This window comes from Panicum virgatum, chromosome 2N (genome assembly GCF_016808335.1).
Source record: "Panicum virgatum strain AP13 chromosome 2N, P.virgatum_v5, whole genome shotgun sequence".
In the NCBI taxonomy this organism is placed as follows: domain Eukaryota; kingdom Viridiplantae; phylum Streptophyta; class Magnoliopsida; order Poales; family Poaceae; genus Panicum; species Panicum virgatum.
In genome coordinates, this window is record NC_053146.1 from 6,794,985 (window position 1) to 6,822,636 (window position 27,652).

The following is a 27,652-nucleotide window of genomic DNA, read 5'->3' on the forward strand; positions in this document are numbered from 1 at the left end:
AAATTACAACTAGGGCATGTCGCCCCCTCATACGGCGACCGGGGGTATTTTTGAAATTTTTCAAAACGGACATATATTTTTGAAATTTTGATTTTTTTTAATATAAAAAAGAAAAAAGGGGCCAAATGCAGGGCCGGGTCCATCCTCAACACAGGCCGAAACACACATTCGGGAAGCCCAAAATTTTGAAATCAACTAAGCGATGTATCGAAATTCCGATCTGAATTTCAGCCACGAGATGTATCAAAATCCCAATCCGAATTTTGATTTGATCCTACCCTCCTACAGTATTAGGCTACGTTCGAACGTCCTGTTAGCGAGTTGGGGGTTTGTGCAGCGTACAAGAGGAGTTGGAAGCACAATGGGGGCAATTTTTTTTTTGGCAGCACAATGGGGGCAATTAGGAGGTATCCACAAGACCACAACTTGCTGCACTAAAAGCTAGACGCGTCGAAATTTCATGAACACAGCTTTAGTTCTCTGCGTAAGCATAGGCCGTCATGCTTTAAAAAAAACTTCGTGCCCCACGTGTTATAGACACTACACACATTTACCAAAATTTATCTAAGATGTGATAAACAAATTGCTAGCAGCATAGTTCAGTAAAGAGGTGTGGCAATATGTGGGCATCAACTAAACACGCTCTAAAATTAAAACACAAGAAGAGCTGAGAACAAAACTAAACCTTTCCTCTCCGTTGAGAACAACCTCTTTGCAGATTTTATCTTTAATCATTTGTGTGATATTGGTTTTTCAATCATGTGTAATGTTGGCTATCTTTGATGTTGCCATTCCAAAAGCTACATTTAGATCTCTTTTCACAATGAAGCACAAAGACACCTACTTTTAGAGGCTGGGGTGCAGGTCAAGTTCGATTAGTACGTAGCAGGAGGAAAACGCCATAGCGCGTTCAATCCTTTCACACCGTTTCGGCTCAAAATCTTGCCATTTTCTGACGACCGAAGATTTTCAGCTGTATGAAAACAAAGCCATTTGGGAAGAAAAATTTGAATACAGTGCATAAAAATGGAGAGAGTACAAAATTACCATCTTATAGAGCAATGCTGAAAAATAGGCCCCAAGTATTCAGCGACGAGTCAGCATCGACAAGTAAGCTCTGCTGTAGCTTTCTGTTTTGAAATTCTCCTACTATGTATGGTTGGAAAATATTGAACGGCGCTGAAGAAACAAAAATCCCAGTGAGAGTGTCACTCGCTAGTAATGCTTCGAAAAGATATTTCAGTACAGAATTGACTAACTCGAAACAGAAAAGGGGACAATTATAACCTTACTGCAGCATGTTACACATCAAATGAGGACTAGAAAGCACATTATCATGACTTCATAAAGTTAGGCAACTATACATAGATTGAATGGATCACCCACTTAGTATCACTGAATATTGCTGAACACCTTGGGAACGTGGTGGCCACTTGAAATTGCCACAATTTATCCAGTTGGAAGCCAGCCATCATGCGTGTCTCAGGAATCGAAGGAAGCAGCAAACATGGCACCATGAATGCCAGTGGCAATGTGAATTTTGAAAAGGACTGAAGGATTGAGAATATGCAGCCTGTTCGGCTGAGCTGAATTGGCTAGGCTGGAGGTGTGGCTGGAGCAGCCAGCCAAATCAGCTCCAGCCAGCGCCAGCCAGGGCCAGCCAATTCAAACCTGGCTGATTCAGCTTGTTTTCAAAATCAAATAAAAAAAGGCACCAACAGCAGCATATATCTCAGTTCCATCTTACAGTACGCTTCTGCAATGAAGGGCTAATACATTTGGCACAACATGCACAGCTTGGAATGCAGTAGTAGACTGAATTATGGTTTGTTTCACAGATAATGCTACAGACATAGTACAAGAAAAAGACACCTTTAACAATGTAATGACTCCTAATACTGCACTGTCCTGCCCCAAATATCCAAGCATGCTCTCGTAGTTCTGGCCTGGGAGCTTCACGTAATCTTCCCTCAAGGTCAGATTGTAACGTCCCGCCTCCCCGAGGCCGGGCCCGCTTACATCTCCTAGCTTTATAGGACATAGACTACCCTCACAGACCAACACAAATCTTTTCTGCGCACTTTGTCCTCACTCGTGCGCATCCAGGAAGAAGTTCCCGGTCGGTCACCCATCCCGAAATTGCTCCAGGCCAAGCACGCTTAACTTTGGAGTTCTTTCGAGATCGGCTTCTGGAAAAGAAGTTGCAACTTGTTGACGTGAATATTCTATCAATCCTATTAAGCCCTGGGTCGGCCGCCTCCCCGAGGCCGGGCCCGCTTACATCTGGCAGCTTTATAGGACATAGACTACGCTCACAGACCAACACAAGTATTTCCTGCGCACTTTGTCCTCACTCGTGCGCACCCGGGAAGAACTTCCCGGTCGGTCACCCATCCCGAAATTGCTCCAGGCCAAACACGCTTAACTTTGGAGTTCTTTCGAGATCGGCTTCCAAAAAAGAAGTTGCAACTTGTTGACATGAGTATTCTATCAATCCTATTAAGCCCTGGGTCGGGATGTCACACAGATCCAATCACATTGAAATATCTGGTGCAGAAGTCGAAATGTCGATTCAGACCAACTTATGAACATAGGTAGCACATGTACTGGAATAGATAAGGGTCTACACTCCATGGCATGCCATAGCCTCTAAACTCAGTAAGGTGTTTGATGTAATATTGTGATAGTACCTGTTAAGTTGTTGATGCTGTTAGAAACATTAGAGAAGCTACAGATACTTGCAAATTCTTCATTGCATCCGTAAAAAATAACTACAGATACATGATATTAGATGGATGACCATGCCACTAATATTACAGTGTGCCATCAATGGATGCAAATTAAATTGTTAAAAACTTTACATTATCAAGTCCACTTAAGGCAGTTTAAGAAAGAGGCCATGAGAGCTAATGAAACAGATGACCATGATGACCAGCACAAGGTAATATTAATACAATTTTCCCTAGCAATGCATGTTTCAGGCGATTGTACACTAGAATGTAAAGGAGTAAAAGCCTGGATGCTCTCTACATTTGTGGAATAAAATAAGCTGATCTCCGATCCCAAATCAAGTGTCAAACTGTCACCAAGCTAACGAGTACAGATTTACCTTCAGCTCCTCAAGAGTAAAGCCTCTCACAGCCCTTGACTGACTTCATGTTATACTTGAGGCCAAACAGCAGCAGAATGGTCATCAGTGCCCGGGGGCTGACTAAACGTGACGTACTTCAAATCTGAAAGCAGCTGAATAAACTTGACGCACTTCAAATCTGAAAGGAACAAAGGGCATCAGGGATAAACCCCTTCGTTATGATGCATCAATTGACACTCATTGGCATTGTAATTCGGATGTTCATAGTAAGCAGCTGATGCTAGTGAAAAACAGCTACACCTCAGGCATAATCATTGGTACATATCTTGCTGCGAAATGAGAATTTGGCATGTACGCCCTCAGACCATGCTCAGATCACTGGAATACCAAACTGTGTGCAGCCACTAATCATTTGAAACATAGTTTCAATATTGCAATCCTGACGACGCCGGCAGCGGGTCCGTGCACGCAAGGTTGAAAGGGAGCCGAGAGCAGCGATGTCTTACCGGACGGCTCGCGGAGGTCAGTGGTGGCGCCGTGGAGAGGTGTTGCCGAGATGGGCCGACGCAGTGCAGGCTGAGCTGCTACGTCGTCGTCGCCGCCGTACGGGGCGCCGACTTCGTGGGCACCTTCTTTCTGGCGGCGCGCCTCCTCGACGCTCGTCCTGCAGGGCCCCCTCTTCTCCCTCTGATCTAGGTGCGGCGTGGAGGGTGGTGGCGACCACGATCCCTTGCAGCGCCGGCGGGGGCGGACGCCGCGACGGATGCGGTGGGGGGAGGGGCCGCCGAAGAGAACGACGGCAGCGCTGGGCGGTCGGGTGGCACCGCCTAGGGGAGCGGCGGAGGCGTGGGGCAGCCCGGACGGCGCCGTCGGGGGCGGATGGGGGCGGATGCGGGGCAGCGCAGTAATCTGTGGACCCTAAAGCATAGGCGGCTGGTAGGTAGGCTGGACTTACCAGCCGTTCGGCTTGAGCTGGACCGCCGAACGGCTGGGCTGATCAGCCCAGCCCCGCCATTTCAGTGCATCCGAACGGCGCCATGGTCACAGCCTGTAAAAGGAATTCCGTGATACTTCCAACTGCAGAAGGCCTTACAGAGCTGAAGAAGCAGAAATCAGATTTCAGGTCTTGCAAAGTGGAAGAACGTTTGCAAACAGGTAACCAAAATAACATTAGTTCAGGTGATGTGCTAGTTCAGGTGATGTGCTAGTTCGGGTGATGTGCTAGTGAGATCCTTTATGCTTTTTGCTGATGATGTGGTGCTAGTTGACGAGAGTAGGGCCGGAGTTAATAGCAAGTTAAAGCTGTGGAGACGCACGTTAGAGTCGAAAGGGTTCAGACTTAGTAGGACCAAGACCGAGTACATGATGTGCGATTTCAGCGCGACTAGTCATGAGGGGGGAGACGTTAGTCTAGATGGGCAAGTGGTGGTCCAGAAGGATACTTTTCGGTATTTAGGATCGGTGCTACAGAAGGATGGCGACATTGATGAAGATGTTAGGCATAGAATTTCAGCTGGCTGGTTGAAATGGCTGCAAGCTTGTGGCATCCTTTGTGACAAGAGGGTGCCACAAAAGCTAAAAAGCAAATTCTATAGGACAGCAATTCGTCCGGCGATGTTATACGGTGCTGAATATTGGCCTACAAAAAGGCGACATGTCCAGCAACTGAGTGTAGCAGAGATACGGATGTTGCGGTGGTTTTGCGGGCACACAAGGAGGGATAAGAGTCCGGAACGAAGTTATTCGGGATAGGGTCATGGTGGCACCAATTGAGGAGAAACTTACCCAACATCGGCTGAGATGGTTTAGACATGTCCAACGAAGGCCTCCTGAGGCACCGGTGCGTAATGGGGTTCTTGAGCGGGTCGATAATGTAAAAAAGGGTAGATGTAGACCTAAGCTGACGTGGGATGGGTCGGTTAAGAGAGACCTTAAGGATTGGAATATTTCTAAAGAGATAGCTTTGGATAGGAGCGCTTAGAGACTAGTTATCAATGTGCCTAAATCTTGAATTTATTTCTTTCGGATTTCATCTCTAGCCTACCCCAACTTGTTTGGGAAAAATGGCTATGTTGTTGTTCAGGTGATGTGCTAGTGATTAGTGATATATCCAAACAAAATCATTCAGAATTATTGTGACCTCTAAAATAACATGCAAGTTCTCAAGGTGCTGGACAAATTTAGCAAGAACAGGAACAAGTTTTAACATGTGATGCACTCATACAATCGTCAATCAGACTTTGGTATCATCAGGGAAATACATGCAAGTTCAATTGTGTAGGAGTGTTACTTCATGATGTGCAATATTCTGTCAAATGTTCTGCCATCGGAGCTGTACGCTTGAGCACTGACACTGTATACATTAATTTCTAAAGCTTCAAACTACTGTCAAGCATAGTTTAGTTTTTGTCTAAACAATATATGTACAATCACTAGCACTTCTGAAACAAGAAATCTCTGCTGTCTCCGAAATCTCCTATAATTATGTGGATCCAGTCATTCTTCAGTAGCATACATGCACTGTCGGAAACATATGGCGGATGACTTTTTATCCTTAATATAAATAAAACAACACTGGACAGACGAAACAAGAATCCACTGTTAATTTGTACACTAAGTAATTGTAAAATTACTGTCTCAGCTATTGTTACAGAAAAATATAATACAATCATCTTCAGCATCTCTGCCAAAATTGGTCAGTAAACTATATAATTGGGAAAATATTTGGGCTTAATATGACTGTTGACTGAAATTTATAGGAAAACCTTTCCGATACATGCAGTGTTTACAATATATGGAAGATTCGTTCATTCAGCATAATAAGCAAATACAGGACCGAGGAAACCAAAAGCTCACAGTTAGTAATCACCGACTAGTAAGGCCAACCCAAAAATATATAAGTATATAGGAAGATTAGAATTCTGACATCACAAAAGATAGCAGTTGAAAGTTGAAATACATAAATGGAGCTCTTAAAGTTAAATCATCACAAGCAGGGCAACTTCATTTAATAAGGTAACTAGCACATGTAAAACTGCCTTACAGAGATGTCTCTCAACTGAGAGCGAATATGTCCAAATCACCAGCAATGTATTAGCTTAGTTCTCACAGATTTCATTCACCCAGGTTGCTAAGTTCTCCATACATGGGGATCAATTTACTGAAGAATGTCCCCATGAGTACCTCAAAAGCAACATTTCAATGCTCATTTGCAAACACCAACTTCATGAAACTGGGAACATATGGAGTAGGAAACCCATAGTTGTGTCCAAGAGTGTGGAAAGCGTGCGATTCCTTACTGTCCATGTCATATGATATCAGCTTCTGGTTGCTGCCCTGAAGAATGAAAATCAAATTGCGATCCGGATGAATGGCAAGCACATTGCTATTATAACCATCCAGGCAATTCATTTGTCCAAACACCTCCAAGAAGCTCACCCTATGCTTGAGGACCCATTCTTCTGTATCATAGTCCTTAAGAACCCAAATGGACAGTCCAGCCCATATTAAACAACTTTCTTCCCGTTCCACAAGTAAACCCACACAATGCAGGTGCCCTTGGGATTGACCGACAGAAAGAGGAAAAGCACAATTGTCTGGCCAGCGAATGATCCTACACGTCTTCCCTTCTCTATCCAGCGTAGTTATCAAATACTCTTCCTGCATGTTGAAGATGATTAAATGCACCATGCCGTTAACACAGGCACCAATTGATGTAAGTACGGCTCCACCATTAACCCAATGTTTCCATCCACCTTCATCTTGCAGTCGCCTCTGTTGGCTTGCCCAATCACTCCACACTCTGGTCTCAGACGAGTAGGCACGCACCTCAATCTCACCCAGGAAATCTTCCTGCCAGACATAGACCAAGTGGAAGTGTGGTGATACGGCTGGATCGAAAATCAAATAGGTGCGCTCTTGTAATACAGGACCAGGAGAGGGACGGCCAGCGCTGGGCACGGCCACGCATTCCTCAGTGGCGGGGTTGCAAACGGCGTAGGCTGGTGCCGTGGCCGGATTCCGGCCGTGCTCAAAGAGGAGGAGCCCATTGCAGGAACCCAAGAGCTTGATGTTTTCGATCCAGGGCAGCTTCGAGAGGAAAGAGAAGGAAGGGTCAACGGGAGGCGCGGATCTCCCCGGCAGGCTGATGAAGCGCCCGTGGAAACTGGCGCCGGCGACGGCGCAGCAGACGAAGCCTTCCAGGGTCTGGGGGAGCCGCTTCCGGTGGAGGGGGTCGGCGATGAGGTCGCGCCAGGGCTTCGAGACGCACTTGAATCGGTGGATGGACCTCGCGGGGACGCGGGAGAGGATCTCCACGACGGCGTCGTCGGGGAGGCCGCCCGCCGTCGTTGCCGCGGCACCCTGCTCGGCGTCGAGACCGTCCTCCGTGCCCATGCCGCTGAACTGCGAATCTGAGAAGATGGACGTGGGGGATGAGCGCGCGCGCACGAGGGAACGACTCAGCTAGGAGGGTAGGTGCGGGGCGGAGCGTACCTGCCGCCGGAGACTACCGGGATCGCCACGAGCGCGGCGGCGCTGCCCACCGGTGAGTTGGTGTGGGCACTGGGCAGAGTGGGCCTTCTTTTCTCACTCGGATGACGGAGACGAGGGCCGCGATTTCTTTCCAGAGCCTAAATATGTGAGGCCCAGCCCAATACTGGAGCTGGCCTAACCAGGCCCGAAAAAGATCCTGGCACAGCCCAAACGACCTGCCACCCCGGAGCAGGCCACCACCATTCTTGCTGGCGAGTTCGTTGCAACAGGGCTAAGTGTCGAAAAACTAGCTTCTGATTGATGTCCAAAGGCAAACACAGACAGTACATTTCCAATCTCTTACATAAAATTTACAAGTTCATGCTGTTGATCAAACTCATTTCACACAATTAAACATAACCAGTAAAACAGTGAACACTCCTAGGATCTACCCAGGTGAAGCATCATCCAAGTAGCAAGAAAAATAAGTGCGAACAGCCAAAATACAATGACGCCAAAGTTGGGCATATACAAAAGCAGCACAGTTTGGTTTGGATCATCTTAATCTGTCACTGATGAACGATTATCTTGGACTTTTTCCCATTAATCTTCAGTGCAATACCCATCTCTTCTACTATATCTTTGGTCATGGTATCTTCATCAGCCTTGGCATCTGATGTAAAATGCACCTCCTTGAGTTTCGCAAGGTTTTCCACTCCAGAAAGGCCCTCCAGCATGTTGTAACGTAGCTCAAGCCTTTCCAGCTCAGGCATGGCCTCTCTCGAAAAGCTCAGTAATGGCAAGAGAAAACCAGAGAGGCACCTGAGCTTAAGCGACTTAAACCCTCCCCCTGGAACTGTGACCTTCCCGTTAGAGTACAGCTTGTTTTCTGCAACCATGGCCAGTGTCTGTCGATCCTGCTCTTTTGCCCGAAAAGAAAAGGTGAGAGAAAACAATGCTTCTAGCTTACTGAGGTCCTTCAAGTTATCTGTCCGGAGCGCTGTTACTGAAAGGGTTAGCTTGTTGAGAACATTGAGTTGCTTCATCCAGTTGGGGAGCTTAACCATCTTTCCATATAACTCGAGGGCAATAAGAAATTTCGGAGGGTATGACAGATCATCTAGTGATTTGATAAACTCAGACGACTCATCATCAATGACCAGGGTGTGCAGAGAGTAGCCACCGAGGTACTCAATAGAGGAGATCAAGTCCTTGAAACTTGCAGCGCCTCCCATGGTTTTTAGCTTGTAGATTGCAAGCTTCCTAAGCTCAGTCAAATGATGAAGATCCACTGATCCCCCAGAGATCTCAATCCCTGACAGTATGCGCAGAGCTTTCATTTTCTTTCTCTTCTTCAGCTCTTCAGGAAGCTTCAGTGCCTTCCGTGTTGTTTTGTTACCACCGAGGATGTTAACCAGGCGTTCAAGCTGCCATATGGGATTAGGCAACCCAACAATATCCGTCTCCCTTATGTCCAGAGTCTCAAGATTCTTAAGCTTTCTGATCTTGTTTGGGAGGAATTTAGTGTCCGTTCTCCGCAGGCTGAGATACTTGAGCAGAACCATTCTGCAAATCTCTACGATGTGGTGCTTCTTGAAACCGGTGCAGCCCTCAAGATCCAGGACCTGCACGATTCCATACTTGAACAAATGGGCAGGCAGCTGGCTGTTCAGACTTCCAAACATGGTCACCGACCGGACATGCGACAGGTTCATCTTCTCCGTATCCTTTGCACGCTTGGAATCGCTGCCCTGGAGGGACAGCCGACGGACCTTGCTGCTAGGTGGCTGCATCAGCCAGTTGCCACCAACCACAGTGATGAAGTTCTCCTCGCTTGCCTTGGCGACAATGTGCTCGAGAACCATGTCATGAACTATGCATTTCTTCACCTTCCCATTGCTGCTGTGCTCCACTGGCCGGATGATCTTCCTTCTTATGAGGTGGTTGAAATACGTCTCTGCAACTTCTTCCACGCTCAGCCCATGCTTCTCGCAGACGAAGCCTTCGGCGATCCACCGCCTTGTCAGACGCTTCCTGCTGATCCTGTGACCCTTGAGGAAAATGCTCAGATACAGGGAGCAAGTCTTGATTTCAGCAGGCATGTCATTGTAGCAATAGCTGATGATCCTGCCCACTTCCTCCTGGGTAAGTTCTTTCCTGTGATCTTGCCCTGACTCAGGGAACAGATAGCTGCAAACGTCGGACCAACCCTTGAGTGATTTGTGTGGGTTGCAGGCCACATGACCAGCCATGGTAACTATGGCCAGTGGCAGCCCCCCACACATCCTCCAGACTTCATTCGGAACAGTGGCGTACTTGCTCCCTTCGTTCACACTGCCTTGCCTGCTAGGTGAATGCACAGAACCGTCGCTGTCTTCTGTCTTGGCTGTTGTAGCAGAGGCTTCTGACCACACAATGGTAACATCTTTGCTTCCTTTGTGTTGACAGTTGGCATCAACCGGTCTGACCGATGGACCGAACGGTCTGACTGGTCGAGGCACTGTGGCCTGTCCGGCAGGGACCGACCGGTCCAGGTAGAGTCCGAGTACAACTATGGTTTTTCATAGATTTAGATCTTGTAATAGAATTTCTTGCGGGACAAGTCCACCCACCCTATAAATATAAAGGGCCACGGCCGATTGAGACATCCAATCGATCAAAATACATCAATACACTACTTTTCTTTATGTTTATTGCCTTTACTTTTGTCTCTAAACCCTAGCTCCTTCCAACCCTTTTCTGCTGTTCTTCCTTCGTCTCCGCGACGTCTGAAGGCGTTCTAGGTGGCCTGCCGATCCTAGAACAACCCTACGCGCGCTTGCCCTGACGGGGTCCCTCCCGGGCGAGCGTTCGTCGGATTTCGCCATTCTGCACCGGCGAACCGGTCTGACCGGTTACCCCGACCGGTCTGAGCATCGGCGCTGCAAATTGTGCCGTCGCTCGCTGCGCGATCAAGCGCGTTCGTGTGTTGGCCCTAGACTGGCGCCAACATATTTTGGCGACTCCGCTGGGGAAGAAAGATCTTGGTTGTAAAACCGATCTAATCTACTCCATCTACTACCATGGTGAAGCTGTCGAATTCTGGTGAGATCGATCCCGATAACATCAACAGACCGTCTGTTGATGAATTGCCGCCCGAGGATCGTCAAGCTTATGAAGCCTTCATAAAGGAGTGTGAAGAGGAGAACAAGCGGCGCAAGGAAAAAGAACTTGAAGAAAAGCGTCGGTGGTTCATGTCTCACTTCTCCAAGAATCGGAAGGGTGATATCTCTAAAGACAAGGAGGTGGTCATTCTTTCGGATGAAGATGAGCAAGCCAAATCAAGTGCTACTGTAAGTGCTACAACACCGCCTACTTTAGAGCAAATTACTCAATTGGTGGTTAATGGTCAAGAAAAGATTCTTGCTACTGTTCAAAATATGATTGATAAATCATTAGGCAAACAACCTTTGATTGATGATAGTGGTACTCCTAGACCTAATATTGATGGCACTTTTTATCATAATACTATGCATCTTGAATCATCGGCAGCACATGTACCCCAATACGACGTGCCGATGAATTTTTATGGTCAGAAAACTCCAGAGCAGTATCACGCGCATGGAGCGGTCGGATCGGTCTCTCAGACCGGTCAGACCGGTCATGGAGCGGTCGGACCGGTCTCGCAGACCGGTTTCTGACCGGTCATGGAGGACCGGTTCCAATCGGTCCGACCGGTTCTGGAGCTTTAGTTGCATATTCATCGTCTCCTGAACCAATTACTAGTGTACCTTATGTTTCGGCTGTCTTTAGCCGAATGAATAATTCGTACACTATGCCTCCTCAGGGTTCAGGTTATTCATATGGTACAATGCCAAATAATGGACATTTGCAGCAAATACCATATATACAACCGAATCATATACCGCATGTGCCGAATAGCTCTAATACCAATGTTCAAAGGCCAAATGATTATTATTTTAATCAAATACTTGAGAAGCATAAGAAAGATTTGGCTGTTATGTTTAAAGAATCTTTCGGCGTAGAATTGAAGGACAAAACTCTAGTCTGTCAAAAGCCTTATCCTGAGAGTTTTGATTCCATACCATATCCTCAGAATTTCAAGGTGCCTGAATTTATTAAATTTACTGGGGAGGATAGTAGAACTACATGGGAGCATATTAGTCAGTTTAATGCACAAATGGGAATTTATGGGAGTCTTGATCATTTGAAAATTAGAATGTTCACTTTGTCTTTATCTGGCACTGCTTTTTCATGGTTTTCGGCATTAGCACCTAATTTTGTGCAAACCTGGTCTCAATTAGAGCGTAAATTTCATGATCATTTTTATAATGGTGAAAATGAGTTGAGGCTATGTCATTTAACATCGGTTAAGCAAAAGTATGATGAGTCTGTTGCTGAATTTATTAGAAGATTTAGAGATACAAAAAACCGATGTTATAGCTTGGTTATTTCTGAAAAGGATCTTGCCGAATTAGCTCTTAATGGTTTGAGATCTCATATTAAAGAAAAATTAGAAGGATATGAGTTTCTAACTGTTAATCAAGTGTTGCAGAGGGCTTTGGCTCAAGAAAGCCGAAGCAAAGAGTCTAAGTTTAAACCCGATCGTCTTAGTATGCATATGCTACAAGGAGAATCTTCAGACGATGAGGGTAATGAAGTATATGCTGCTGAATTTGTATGGTCATCTAGTGATAAGCCCAACACTTGTACTTCTTTAAAGCCGATTTCTAAAAATCGGCAAGATGAGATTAAATTCACATTTGATGTGACAAAGTGTGATAGAATTTTTGATGAATTGGCAAAACTTGGGAAGATTAAGTTCTCTCACACTATTCCATCAGCAGAAGAATTGAAGCAGCGTGCATATTGTAAGTTACACAATACTTTTTCTCATGCCACTAATGATTGCAATGTTCTTCGTAGACAAATACAATCGGCTATAAATGAAGGACGATTGGTTGTTTCTGCGATGCAAATTGATCAAAATCCTTTTCCCGTTCATACACTTGAGTTGTCAAATCCAAAATTATTGATTCGGCTGCTTCAAACCGAATCGACTAAAGGGAAAAAATGTGGTGGTTGGTGAGGAAAGGCATGAGAAAAAGGTGCTGCAGAGCAAGACTCCTCGAGTTGCAACAGAGGCTTCAACGCTCGGGGGCAGGACAAGGAAAAAAGGGCCGATAGCGAGTCGATCGGTCTGACCGGTTCAAAAGGCGGTCTGACCGGTCCGACCGGTCTGACCGGTGCGCCCAGTAAATCTGGGAACTCCTCCAAAATCAAGACAAGACCGAGTTTTAAGGAACTCTTGGCCAAATATGAGATGAAAGGGAGTGCTCAGAGACAGAAGGGGGGCGACCAAACAAAGTTGAGGATACGGGATCATCGTCAAGACATCAAGAGCAATCGAGTCGAGGTAATTATACTTTATCTAGTGGACCGATTGCTCCATAGTATTGCTGGTATCCTTACTTTTATACACCTATGGATTATAGTAGGATGCATATGCAATCATTTTATATTCAATATCCTCCTATGTATCCAAATCATGCATTATTACAAAGACCGATTGTTGCTAGCAATAATCCGGTCAAACAAGATGTTGATTGCAGCAGAGAGAATGAAAAGAGCAAGGAGCAAGATTCAAAGTATTTACAGCCGAGGTGGTGTCCCTCAGGCTTGTCTCATACTCAGAAGCGAAGGCTGCAACGTATGCGCAAGAAGGAGTCGATGGAACAACAAGTGGAGGCCGTGCCGAAGACGTCAGCGATAATGAAGAAGGTGTGGCGGCCCAAACAAGTTGTTTCATCATCGATTTGAGCAAAACATGGCCGATAACTGTTTATCGCCTTTAATACAAAAAATGGCCGATGTAGTGTTAATTATCGCCCTTAGACAATTTTAGCTCAGAAGAATGTTTTTTGGCAAGCAAGCTTTACCAAAAAATAGGGGGGGCATATGTTGACAGCTAAAATTGGCACCAACCGGTCTGACCGGTCTGACCGAACGGTCTGACCGGTCGAGGCACTGTGGCCTGTCTGGCAGGGACCGACCGGTCTGACCGGTAGGTCCGACCGGTCTGACCGGTCCAGGTAGAGTCCGAGTACAACTAGGGTTTTTCATAGATTTAGATCTTGTAATAGAATTTCTTGCGGGACAAGTCCACCCACCCTATAAATATAAAGGGCCACGGCCGATTGAGACATCCAATCGATCAAAATACATCAATACACTACTTTTCTTTATGTTTATTGCCTTTACTTTTGTCTCTAAACCCTAGCTCCTTCCAACCCTTTTCTGCTGTTCTTCCTTCGTCTCCGCGACGTCTGAAGGCGTTCTAGGTGGCTTGCCGATCCTAGAACAACCCTACGCGCGCTTACCCTGACGGGGTCCCTCTCGGGCGAGCGTTCGTCGGATTTCGCCATTCTGCACCGGCGAACCGGTCTGACCGGTTACCCCGACCGGTCTGAGTATCGGCACTGCAAATTGTGCCGTCGCTTGCTGCGCGATCAAGCGCGTTCGTGTGTTGGCCCTAGACTGGGCCAACACTTTGGATTCAGCGAAGGCCTGCTCGAACAGCGTCTTGGATTGCGTGTCGTCAAGACCTGTGACTCTTCGAATGTCGCCTTCCCTTCGCGTTGTGGCAACAGAATGGAACCGCGTCGTAACTATTATTCTGCTGTCTTCATTGATAGGAAGTGCATTTATTATATTTTCCAGCATATTTGCAGACCACACGTCATCAATCAAGACCAAGTAACTGCAAGAAAAGAGATTAAAAGTGAGTAAATGTAACTACTTTTCTTGTGTGATGAATCGAAACAAGATAATTGCTTGTATGTGTAAGTTCTGTTCGGCAAGGATGGCACTGCTTTTGATCATTTCAGAGTTGCACTTTCAGCGTAAGTTTGTGGAGCAAAGGTTATACAATTCATAGAAGCAAACAATGGCAAAACGATGAATTTCTAGCAAATATTTTCTCAATTTATTAAAAAATACACATTCACAGGATTTGAGTTTCAGAGGTCAGTGAACTGATTCAATGAATATGCCAGCGACCCTCTATAAGCAGGCGCTTACTCTGGGACCTATGCTGCGAGAGGCATCGGCCCAAGTGCATCAAGAAGCCCAATGCCGCCGTTTTTTTATTTTTATATTTTTTATTTTCGTTTTTTACAAAAATATATTTTCGTTTTCGAAATTTACAAAAATATACCCCGGCCGCCCGGCAGCTGCCGGACGGCCGGGACCTGGTTGCCCCGCTGCAGGACAGCAGGAATTTTTATGCAAAAACTTTTACAAAAAATATTTACATACAGATCCCTGGGGGCCGGCCGCCCCGCAACGGGGCGGCCGGCCCCGGCAGCAGAACGTGGGGTGAGGTGTGCGTGTTGGCGCGTTGCGAGTTCGAACCGTCCGCTCGAGAGAAATTGCATTGGCAGCGTACGTAGGGGTACAGACAGAGCACACATGCTGCTCATCAGGGTGCCTGTACTTGGGCGTACGCACGCAGCCCTGTAGCGCAGGACGAGCAGATAACGGGTGAAGCGCACGAGATTTTATTTCAAAAAAAAAGCGAACGAGATTCTTGGGGTTCAGCTTTTGAACTCCGTCGCCTTCGCAGGAAATCGAGTCGGTCAGGTATCGATCTGGCACGTACAGGATCGAACTGCTACCGGTGCGTCGTTCAAGGCACAGAAAAGGTCTGTCATTTTACTGTGCTTAGCGTACGTATACGAATGCATGTACCTGCACGGGCCTGTACGTAGCGCATGAGAGCTGGCCTTGCTGCAGCCGGGCGGCCATGGCCGGCCGGCCCGCTGCCAGGTGGCCTGGGGGGCGGCCGGCCACCAGGACTTGCGTGCAAATATTTTTGTAAAATTTTTTGCACAAAAACCTCTGCCGCCCCACAGCGGTACGACCAGGTCCCGGCCGGCCGTCCGCGGGACGGCCGGGTATATTCTTGTAAATTTCAAAAACGAAAATATATTTTTGTGAAAAACGAAAATAAAAAATAAAAAAACTGCCCCAATGCCAGGTAGGACTGGATCATGGGCAATATGCCAAGGCCCAAGGCCGAAGCACGTGCTGCCGCTGTGTGCCTGTGTCGCTGCATCGTCTACTCAAGCCAAACACCACAAAAGTAGTTTGTGCCAATTGACCAAACGTGAAATCAGCAAAAGGAAAAAAAAAACGAATGGAATCAGCAATGTAATCGAACTACGGTATCATGAATGATAAATGGAAGCTAGAGTCTTATTAGAGGCAAACCAGGGCTTCTCTCTGTTTTTTTTTCACATAGGAGGACGGCATAGTGTTAAATCTATACAATTATTTAGTTATTGATGGTCAAACCTAACAGGTAGGTTTCACCTCAACTAAATTTTAGCCAGTGATTCTCCGAACCACCTAATTTGAACCGAAATTAATATAGAGTTACTAACGAATCCCCTCTATTTTCCTTCCACTTTATCCACTTGACTACAGGTGCAAATTGGGTCACCTCCAATCCTCTTTAGTTCAAATATTTGTACAACTTTTCAAAATAGGATCTTACTTTAAAGAAGTAGTATAAATATTTTAACTAAAGATAGTTGGAGGTGCATTTAAAGATCTTCAATTTAAACCCCTACTCCTGACCCCATACACCTCCCTCAGCTCACCCTCTATGACCTCCCTCTATCTCCGCCGGGTGCATACGCCCGCAACCGCCCCTCTATGACCTCCCTCTATCTCCGCCGCTCACCCGCTCCCCACCACTCCATGTGCCGACACCCCTTCCCTCCTCTGCCCTCATTCTCTCCCTGCTTCTCACCCTCTCACCACCACACCTGGTGCCTACACCGCCACCCCCTCTTCCGACCTACCTTTCTCACCGCCACTCGCCCGTTCCCCATCGCACTTGGTGCTAACACCGCACACCTTCCAACCTTCCTCTTTCCTTGCTACTCGCCAACTCATTTACTGCACCAATTGCCGACGCCTCCTCCTCCTTCGACCTCACTCGAGCAGGATAGGCGCACAGCCTAGGGCCGTGGGAGTCGTCTCCAGATGCCCAATGATGAATTTACGGGTGACCGGACCGCACCCAACTCACGGTCAATCCCCAACATGGCAGGTCCCACGCCTAGCTGATTTCCCCCCTCCCCAGCGGTTTACCCCTCCCGTGATATCTCCTCCCATTCCCTTTCCTCTTCCTCTCACTCTCTATTTTTGGTTCTAGATCTACCAGCACGGCGGGGAGGCGCGGCTCAGTGGCTCGCATGCTCGCACGCGGAGGATGAGGGAGGCGGCGGCGAGGGCGCTCGTTGAAGATCGGGGCGGTGGCGGTGAGGCTGCTCGCGGTGGTGAGTGCGCTCGTCGGCGGTGGCGGCTGGGTGCTCCCCCCGGGCGCTCTCCTTCCGGCGGGGCAACGAGGGGCACTCGCCGACAGCGAGGATGAGCTCCAAGGGTGGCGGATTTTTTTTCTTTTTTATCGATTTTTGGGTGCAAAAGTTTTTTGCAAAACTTTTTTCCAGTCTTTTTTATTTTTGATTTTGGAGGCAAAAATTTTTATAATTTTTTTCCAATTCTTTTATTTGGGTTTTTGGATGAAAAAGTTTTTTATTCAATTTTTCTCTTCCAAACTTCTTCCCTTTTTCTCTCCAAATTTTTTTCCTGAAGAATTTCTCTAAAATCTTTTTATCAGAAAATGACAAAAAAAATACTAAAAAGAAAAAAAAGACGGTCAAAAAATCGAACGCAGAGAGACCTTCCCCGTAATTTAGCCAGACCCTCCAGATGCCACTGGAGGGCGAGGAGGTCAAGCGGCCCCCATCAAGCACTGAATCAAGGAGCTGACGCACATGGTGGCGAAGAGGGGGCTGTTGTCCTCACCAACAGAGCGGCCCAACAGCTGAGCATCGGGTGATTCATCCCCTTGTGTCGTTTCATACTGCCGCAAAGCTGACCAAGCTAGTTCGCGAGCTGGACCGAACCGAACCGAGCTAGCTTTTCTGCTCATTTTGTTAACATGCCGTCGTTTGGATAACGAGCAGGACCGAGCCAGTCAAGCCGGCTTGTTATCTACCCATACTCGTGTCCCCCACCTAATTTTTAGTACGAAGCTATAAATAGCTGTGGACTCATTTTTAGCCATTTCAAGTTTAGTTCAGGAAAAATGTTGACTAGACAAACTATTCGTGACATGTGAATAGCTAGCTCCATGGCTCACATCCATGACGTGTCGGTGATGGCGGGAGGGCCTTGCTGACTTGCCGACACTTTTTTTTTTAGATACCACTTGCCGACACATGAGCAGCAGGCCAACGGGGCCCAGGAAGCCGAAGCAGACAACCACCGCAAGGGCCCAGCAGGCCGGATGCCCGAGGAGGAGGATATATGTCGTCCTGCGTGCACCACTGTGAGCAAGATTTGATGCCACGCTCCTATTCTTACCGCACTATTCACACCACGTGCCCGGACAGAACTCAAGCATTGCCCCCACAGATTGATGATGTGGCAGCACTTTAATTGTTTTAGGAACAAGTTTTGGGGATATGCTGGATGAGAGGATTTATTTTCCATTTTTCTTGCTAATAATTTTTGGCAAGATCCTAAAACCAGTTTTTTCTATTCTATTTTTTCTCACTTTTTTATGGTTGTTTTTTGTCACTTTTGGAGACCCCTAATCCTTTAATAATGGGTGCAAAAGTATCTATCGTCAGTGATAATTTGGAGCTTATTACAGTACTCTCTCACACAATAATAATAATAATAATAATAATAATAATAATAATAATAATAATAATAATAATAATAATAATAATAATAATATGTACCTCTTTTCCTCCAAAAGCAGCTTGAGATCTTCCTGGAGTTGTTGCTTGGTGCCTTCGTTCTTTCCCCTTGATGTGCCAGCGCTGTAGCACTTGGCCACTACGGCCGACATGGCCGTGGTGACGCGGCCCCGCACGCCTTTCACGGCGACGGCCGTGACGCCCTCCGAGCCGCCGCCGAGCAGCTGCTGGTTGCTGGCCTTGGGCTTGACCTGGGCCTTGATGGCCCTGAGAATGGCCTCCACGTCGGAGCTCTGGGACACGGTGACCACCGCGCTGTGGGCGAACTTCTCCTTGAACGCCCTGTAGTCTGTAGAGCGCGGTGGCTATGGCGGTCTTCCCCACCCCTCCGAAGCCGACGATGCAGGTGACCCGCCGGGTGAGCTCCTTGGTGTGCTGGTCCACCCCCACGGGGTCCTTGGTGCTGACGAGCTGGAGGCGGCCGTCCTGGTTGTCGGCGGCGTCGAAGACGGCGGCCTTGGCGGGCGGCGCGGCGCCGGCGGCGTCCGGGTTGTTGACGCCGTACCGCCCGCGGCGCTCGCCTATCTGCTGCGCCCGCATCTTGAGGATGGCGATCCGGGCGGCGATGTCGCGGCGGGGCCACCAGGTGAGGACCTCGAAGACGCTGTTGAGGAGGAAGTAGCAGGGCATGCCGGCGGGCAGGCCGTGGAGGCGGTTGCCGGAGTCGTCGATGCAGTCCTCGATGTCGTAGGTGAGGTCGCGGATCTGCTTCATCCAGTCCTTGGTGTGGTCGTCGTGGCCGCGCCGCGCCGACGGAGCGGAGGAAGGACTGCATGGTGGCGAGCTCGTCGTTGATGTACTGGAGGTCGCCGTCGACGCCCCGGATCAGGGTGTACTCCTGGGAGAGGAGGCCGCCCAGCTTGCCCAGGAGGGACCGCATGGTCGCCTCCGAGGCGCCCACCACGAGCTCCATTGCCGCCGACCCCTGCCTAGCTACCTCTGCTGCTGCTGCTGCTGGTGATGATGATTTTGGTATATACGTACGCAGCTAGCGGTGCCGCAGCTACGATTATATCCTACGAAAAGCTTCACTTTTGGATCGAGAATGCTGTGCAAAGTAAGTTAGTAATAATCAACCCGGCCAGAAAGGGGGAAACTCCACAAGCTCGCCGTCTAACTGGGAGCTGAGACCTGCAGCCAATAAGAGTATCAACGGCAATAACTCATAAATCAAACCCTCTAAATATTAAATAGGAGTTTTTTATTTTTATTTTTTAGAGGCTTCTAAATTTGTTTCAACTCCAGCAATAACCTTCAATTCTAATATATAATAGAGGACTCTCTAGAAACCCCCTAGGAATGGAGGGTGGAGAAGGGATTTTGAAGGCCTCCCAAAATAGAGGGTGAAGTAGAGAATTTGCTGAAGTGCAAATTTTTTGTTTAGCCCTCTAAACTTGGAATAGGAGCTGTTTAAAGGGTTTGTTGGAGTTGCTTTGTCTTGAACACCTTATTATTACGCCAACATGAGTGACTGACGCCTACCTAGATAGCAACGTGTCAATTTTATTTTTTTTATTTTTTCCCCGTCGTTTTTCTTCTTCTTGTTCTTCTCGAGGTCAACGGTCTCTGTTCGTCTCCTTCACCAGCCAGCGCCGTCTCCCTTCCACTGCGGCATCCCCTCACAGCAGCTTTGCAGTGGCATGCAGAGGCCGGCCGGAAGTCCAGACTCCAGAGACCTGATTGCAGACGAACGAACGAGCCAGCCAGGCTTTGCTTGCATCCTCTGATCTACTCCCTTCCCATATTAGGAGAAATTTTTCTTCCTACCAATGTCCAATGGTACCAGTGCACCACGGAATCACCCCCTGAAATTGCGTGAAGAAAATAGGGAAAGCGTAGGAATTGAACTCGCTAGCATCTTAAACTCCTAGATTAATAAACCACTGGAAACTGTAAGAGTGAACGTTTGGAGCACAGGAGAAACAAAGCAATTTGATGAGAGAGAGTGACACAAAGGAAACTTTCTATGAGGCCGAACCTTTTGGTAGAATTTCTCCAAAATCTCCACGTAATCCATGGTTCTAAAGGGCTTTTGTAGGAAAAAATCTCTATATGATTCCAATCCTATAATATTTTTTTTCATTTTTCCTTTGTTCAAATGGGAGCCTTCGTTTTAGCCTCTGCATACTATTGGACAACTATCTTTTGGGATATCCAAAAGCTAGATGCCTCCCAAAAAGCTAGAAGCTGAAAAGATCATGACTGGGTGCTTTTGGCTTTTGAGAATATTTGATTTTTGGCCTATAGATACCCCAGATGCTCAAATAAATAAGGTCTTGATCTTTGGTGCAAAGCATGCGAACCTTATCCTGATTCAGCTAACTATCCGGCGGATCTATAAGGGAGACAGTCAGTCTCAGTGGGAGTGTAATAGTAGTGTCATGAGCATTAAATTTACTGACATGATAATATTTTTATGAAGAGAGAGAATAGAGAGTGTCATGGCCTCCGGCTCGATTACCTAGTTTATGATTTTGATAACTGTGTCGATGACACTCCCACTGATACTAATCTAAAGCTGGCCATCAAAATAATTTTGGTCTCGGGGACTGTTGCAAAGGATTAGGATGGTGGGTGGATGCCATCATCCAAGGTGACCAACACAGACATAGACCCCGCACTATGATACTAAACACCTCTGTCCCGTTGTGGCCGCTGGTCCCAGAGTTAATAAGCATAACAATGACACATCATTATCACGTCCACCTGCTACAACCCAATGGTGATGTGGGCATATCGATACGTCAAAAAAGATGCCATATTTCTCTGCTTAGTTTCTATGTTTCTAATGCATTAATGAATGCAATTGATTTATTAACACCCATTTTTAATTTGGCCAAAACAATTTTTATCATGGGTATGCTGGCTATTATTTTATCAAGAAAGAAGAACAATAATAAAAGTGGTGGTGGTGGTGTGTGTGTGTTAGGACCCACCTAAGTGCATAGATTATATCTGCACCACTTACAACCATAAAAAAAATGTGTGCTAAATTAACAGATGCGAAGAAGAACAAAAGACCTATATAGAACGAAAAGTCAGGTTGGAGATTGAACTTGGGGACAATAGGCAGCCCCTGACCCCTGCCGTTGGGAGGTCGCTACCCAACCTGTCTAGAGAACACGCAACAGACAATAATACACTGAATTGTTTCATGGACCTGATTGCAAAATAAAGATGGCTAGCAACTCGGTCATGCCAAATAAAGAACTTGCTGCGAATGGGCCCCGAACTCTTGATGCGTTTTCAAGGTACAATTCTGGCGAACGGCCTCTAACTGAATCGATTAGGTGGCTCTAGTAGCACTTCTTAAATTCTAGGTGTGACTTCGTATGGAAGCGAATTTCAGGCAGAGGTTAAAATATCTCCTTGCTGGTGTAGTTATGATTCGGGAGTATTTTCGACCGAGAAGATGGTTGCTTTCTCTTAATAGAATTGAGGAATGTGAGTACTCTACCCTGTCTGTGATGAGTGAATTGTCAACCGTGCGGTGTGATCGTGCGCTTGGTCTTTGGATTGCAGGTACACGAGCGTCGAGTGTCGGCGGGGAGCTACCGTGGAGGTGCTGTGGCAGATGGACCGTGCGGTGGATGGCGGTGAAAGGCAGCCGGGACCGGAGCTCGGACCGGGCGGCAGCTGTGGCGTCCACTCCTGGATCGAGGGCGCAAGCGGCGACGGAAGGCGGGTTTCTTGGTTTGCGCCACAAAACCAAGGAGGCGGACGGCGGTTGAATACGCCAAATCGTGGAGGCACAGGCGTCGGTCTCGGGACTGACGGAGGCGACGGGCGGTGTCTAGGGCCGTTAGAAGGCCGAGGCGGGAACGACGTCTAGGGCCACAACGTGGAGGCGGGAATCTTCCCGCGCGTGAGGTTTTGGCGGTTTTCTCAAAACCGGCCACCTACCCGGGTTTCGCGGACCCTCCAAAACCGCGGACCGGATCTTCGTCGACGTGGCGGCATCGCAGCAAAGACTTCGAGTCGAAGAAAAAAGCTCCGCCGTCTATAGAGGCTGTACAGCAGGGTGCTGCTGACCCGACCGATCTGACCGGTCCCCTGGACCGGTCTGACCGGTCTGGCCGCAGCAGCCGGGTATAAATACCCCCCACCGGCCCGTGGCTGGTTGAGTCTCTTGAGTCTTTTGTTTTCTCTTCGTTTTTCCTTCTCCCTGCCTCTGCTCTAGGTTAGGGCCAAGGACTCCAACGCAAAGAGAGTTTAGATTATAGCTATTCTCTTCAATTTAGAGGGTGGATGATGGTGTGGTCGGCTCTAGCCTTTGTATATGTGAATTCCTCCGTGAATTATGAATGAAATTGTGTTGAGATTCACCCGAGTGTGCTGAGCTTTTCGTCCTCCCCTTCCCTTTGTGTTTTTGGACTTGATTTTTCCTCCTTTGAGGTGTTTTGTGTTTGGAGGAGTCAAGTTCTTCGATTCGTGGTTTGATGGACTCGTCGTGACGATTCTAATCTATCTAGCCTAGTGCCAAACCTGCAGGAATCGCGAGTTCTCACGGATTGAGATTTTTGGATTCTTGAGAAAACCCCAATTCTCTTTGATCTTCCCTCAATTTCTCACGATCTGTTAATCTTTTGGGAAAGATCTTTTGGGAATATGTTTATGGGGTAGATGCGAAGCTTTCCTCCAAGTTTCGTTCGATTTGGACTTCATTTGCTCGAGATTTGACATTTGGAGCTTTGTTGGCGGGCTGTCTGGGAGCGACCGGTCTGACCGGTCTGCAGTTTGAATTCCCAGCCCGACCGGTCTGACCGGTCTGTGCAACCAGTCTGACCGGTCTCTGCACTCCTGTTCTGCGTTTCGACTCGCTTTGCTTCCGCGCTGCGACTTGGGTCTTCTGCTTCGAGATAGTTTGTCCATAGGTATTCTCGCTGACCTAGGATGGAGGGCTTGCCGTGATTTTGGGACATAGGCCGACGTTTAAATTTCGGAAGAAATTTTGATCGGCTCACATTCACCCCCTCTGGTCGCCAGTTTCGGTCCCTCAAAAATACGGTGGGGCTGTCTCATATCCCTCAGGGAGTTTTAAAGGTAAAAACATGATATATATAGTTCCGTGTAAAAAAACGTTGTATGCAGATTTACTGGAGTATGCTCCTGTCTTTGAGTGACGATCAGGAATCTCCGAGTAAAGACCAGATTATCAACCAAGTCCCAGATGTGCAGGTACTCAGAGTAACACTTTGTACCGTTAGGGGAGCTTTTATGTCTGGGCATCCGAGGTAATTTACTGGAAAACTTATAGATAGAGAAGTTCTTTTGAAATGTGTTATATACTCTTTAAGTTCGTCGAAAAGAAAACTCTTTAAAGGTTTCTTATTGGAATGTAGGAAAGGAAAAACACGGAATAAGAAAAATGTAGGAATATGACAGGAATGTAGATGCAGACCACAGGATTGGGAAATATAGGAAAATTGAAGGATGGCAGGATATGTTATAGGGAAAACGTAGGAAACCCAAAGGATTTCTGGCCATAATGAAGTTGCCTTTTTCACTAGTTGATCTGACACGGCCACCAACAACTAGACCCCACATATAAGAACCGCTGCTGACTGGTCCTCCCTCTTTTTTATTTACATCTCGTGCTAAGTTTGTCCTAAGTCAAACTTAACTAATTTTGATCAAATATATACAAAAAGCAACAACTATACTATCCAACATATGGACTATCAACACATACTTTATGGTGGATTCAATGAAATAAATTTGATATTGTAAACACTATTATTTCTTTCTATAAGTTTGGTCAAAGTTTGCCAAATTTGACTTAGGACAAATTTAATACGATATGTAAATAAAAATAGAGGGAGTAGCAGTAGCATTGAGTTTCTTGCTCTTGTGCATAGAAGTTTTTCCAGAGACCTTAGTGGATGCTAGAAATTCTTACTCCCTCCATCCCAAAATAAATATTCATTTAGCATTTAAATCTATCTTAAAATAGTGATTTTTAACTTACAGTGAGATAAACATCCGATTAAAGCAATACCAAATTACCAAGAGAAAATTGAAGAGAAGCGCACAAAGCCAAACAAATATTTAATAGATGCTATTTTTCGTGTTCCATTGCATATATATTTATTGAGGATCCAGATAATCAAATAAAGAACACGGTTTTCAGTTACAATTTTTATATGTAATTTGAAGCTAACTTGTCGGAATTAGTATTGTGTCCAAAAAATTTTCTAAAAAAATACTCCCTCCGTGTCAAATTATTAGTTGTTTTGATTTTTCTAGATACATAATTTTTATTATGTATTTAGTTATATATCATGTCTAGATGTATAGTAAAATTAATATATTTAAAAATTAAAATAACTAATAATTTAGGACGGTGCGTGACGTGCCTAGGGACCCAGAATTCCTAGCGGACTCACTTCCTACTAGAAGCACCCGCTCAGCCCCCCTGGGGAGACGCGCACCCTGAAGGACCACAACCCCACTTGAGCCCACAAAACTGATCGACTGCCCAGTCGGGAGGAATCGGGTTTTCGCCCACAGCCCAGGGACGTCAGGCAATGAACCCCCACCGTGCCCCCGACTTCGAGCTCCGACTGAGCACTGCCTTACACGTGGCCTCCTCCGCGACCTAGGGGCAAGAGTCACTGACGGACTCAGCGCACTGACCGACCGTAGGAGTAGGTGACTCTGATAGTCTGATGGCGGAGCATTAAAATCTTTCGCACAACAATCTCTCACTAGACACTCTGTAACCGTGTGTTTGGTTGCGGGATCAATAAGTTGGGTTAGATGCAATCCGGATTTTGGAGACGGAGCCGACCTATCTATTGTTTTGTTGCACTTTTGATTTTAGGGACGGAGTGAACCCATTCTATGTTTGGTTGAAGGAATTGAGAATACGTGTTGGATGGCATGATAACACTGTTAATGAAAGTCCCACTTGCCACCAATAGACTCCACCTGTCATCCTCTCACATTTTTATTTTTATTTTTTTCTCTCCCTCATCTTCTTCCTCAGCCCGACGGGACGGGGGGCGCCTACAGCACAGCGCGCCCGGGATTGATTGTTGAGCATGGATGAATCTTCACCTGGAGGAACATGGAGGCGACGAGTAGATGGTGACACACCTGCCCTTGCAGGGGCGGCGGCCTCGGCGGCCTTGGGCACCGCAAGCTGCAGCCCAGCGGGGACAGGGGCGACGGCCTAGGTGGGGGACCAGGTGCCACTGCCTCCGTGGCCTTGGGGCTGCGAGCTGCAGCGCAGCGGGGGCACGAACGGCGGCCCAGGTTGGGGGACTAGGGGCGGCAGCAGGTAGGGGGACCAGGGGCTACAGCAGGGGCAGGGCGGCGGCCCCTACGCGCGGCGACGGCGGTGGACCGGCTCGGAGGTGTCCGCCATTTTTGGTTTCGGAGAGAGTCGAGGAGGGAGGGAGGCGCGGGAGCGGCGGAGCTCGAGGAGGGAGGAGACTGCGACGGGGGAGGCTGGAGGAGGAGGCGCGGCGAGGAAAGAGCCGGAGGAAAGAGACGACGCTGACGGAACCAGAGGAGCCGCTCCGTCCCTCGAAATACGGCGGATGTAGCCAACCCGCATATTGTGAGAATATTCTCTCTGGGTTGAACCCATCCCTACTCAACCCCAAACCAAACGCTCGTGGGAACGGGTTGAACCCGCTCCGGCTCGCTCCGCTCTCCAACCAAACACACGGTAAGGAGACCCCTTCGCATAGGATGAGAAAGGTTGGACACACGGTCATCCACGGGGATATAGGCATTCAAACACACTCTTTCTTACTCATGAGCTTGTAACTCCTCGACTTAATTTCTTGAGCATATGGGATTGTGCAATATAGAACACAGTAACTCCTAACTGAATGTAGGGCACTTAAATCTAAGGAAAAGTCTATTTTTGGACCCTGAACTATTACGATAGTCCGATTTTCAACCCGGAACTATAAAACCGGACATCCTACACCCTCAACTCTTCAAAACCGTGCAAATTACCCCCTCAAACAGAAACAAACCGGTTTTGGCCCACGTCACCCGGTTTTGTCCACGTCACACGTCCAACGTGACACCTCTCCTCTCTCTCTTTCTCTCACAGACAGGTGGGCCATCCACCTCTTCTCTCTCATCTCACTGTCGTCGCTTTCTTCCTCCTACGCCATCACCCGCCGCCGCTGCCGCCTGCGCCTGCCGCTGGCTGCTGCTCGCCGCCGCCGCGACCTCACCCGCGCTCCCGCTCACCCTCCCTTCTGCCCCGCGCGGCTGCGAATCTGGCGGTGCCTCCGATCCCGGACTTGCGCGGCACAGCATGGGGCGCCCGCGCTGCTCAACCTCCACGTGCTCCTCCCCCTCCTCTCCACCAATCTCCTCGCGCTCCTCGCCTACCTCTCCCCTCGCGCCCGCAGCCCCATCTCCGCCGCTGCCGATCTCTCCGCCTCCTCATCCGCCATCTCTGCGCAGATGGCCGCCATCGCGCCGGAGATTGATGCCACCCGCCTCGTCCTGCACCGCGCGGTGGCGGCGGACGACGCCCTGCCCCGGAGCCGCTCCTCTTCCTCTCCCTGCACGCGCTCTCGCTAGGTTGCAACGAGTGCATAGGGCTCACCCACATGCCAGCCTCCGTCGCGCACGCTTGCTTCCGCTCCCCGCCCCGCTCGTGCTCCTGCCAGCGTTCGCATCGTACGAGCCGCGCGCCGCGTGCCCGCACAATGCCACCCTCCTAAGTTCCTCATTGACGACGTCCACCTGCTTCGAGGTGGCGTTTCGCGCGCAGCTCGACGTTGCAGGCGTCGCTGGCCACAAGCGCCGCCTTCCATTCTATGGGGCCAAGTGCCAGCCCTACCGTCTGGTGTGCCGCGGCGGGCAGCGCAGAGCGTGGACGTGCTGGAGGGCGGGTGGAGCTGGACCGACCACGGGAACGGGACGGCCGTGGAGCTCTGCGACGCCTCTGGGCTGTGGGAGGATGGATGGGAGGCGCTGTTCGACGAGGCCGCTAGCGCCGGCAGCGTTGCGGCCAGGTGGAGCGCGGCGGCGGCGAGCGCGTGTGTGGCGTCGAGGAGGAACGCCTCCGGGGTGAAGAGCGAGTTGAGGTCGAGGAGGCCGGGGCCGACAAAGATGGGACTGTTGGCGGGCGGGCATGCCACGGAGGAGGCCGAGGATAACGCCACGGAGGAGGATGCTGGCGGGGAAGAGGAGCAGAGACGAGAGGATAAGGGTTTGACATGTGGGCCCCACTGATGATTTGTCAAAACCATCTGCCACGTCGGATCAAAACCCG

General features: G+C 48.2%; 1 protein-coding gene, 1 long non-coding RNA gene and 1 pseudogene across 4 annotated transcripts; all 3 read right to left on the reverse strand.

Annotated features, from left to right (window-relative positions):
* Positions 1-2,514: 2,514 nt before the first annotated feature.
* Positions 2,515-4,089, reverse strand: LOC120659571. The gene is made up of 3 exons (XR_005669101.1): positions 3,598-4,089; positions 3,110-3,269; positions 2,515-2,690 (listed from the first exon to the last, which is right to left on the reverse strand). It is a non-coding gene; the product is annotated as an uncharacterized LOC120659571 (long non-coding RNA).
* A 1,725-nt stretch (positions 4,090-5,814) lies between these two features.
* Positions 5,815-7,742, reverse strand: LOC120659573 (putative F-box protein At3g52320). 3 transcript variants are annotated; one of them, XM_039937766.1, is made up of 3 exons: positions 7,586-7,742; positions 6,847-7,503; positions 5,815-6,751 (listed from the first exon to the last, which is right to left on the reverse strand). In XM_039937766.1, exons 2-3 carry the CDS (start codon positions 7,484-7,486, stop codon positions 6,723-6,725), a joined length of 669 nt encoding a protein of 222 aa, XP_039793700.1. In that variant the 5' UTR covers positions 7,487-7,503; positions 7,586-7,742; the 3' UTR covers positions 5,815-6,722. The 3 variants fall into 3 exon arrangements, with proteins under 3 accessions (XP_039793700.1, XP_039793699.1, XP_039793698.1); XM_039937765.1 differs by having other exon boundaries at positions 5,815-6,427; positions 6,530-7,503; XM_039937764.1 differs by having other exon boundaries at positions 5,815-7,503; positions 7,586-7,741.
* Positions 7,743-7,882: 140 nt separating this feature from the next.
* Positions 7,883-19,877, reverse strand: LOC120659572 (annotated as a pseudogene).
* Positions 19,878-27,652: the final 7,775 nt, after the last annotated feature.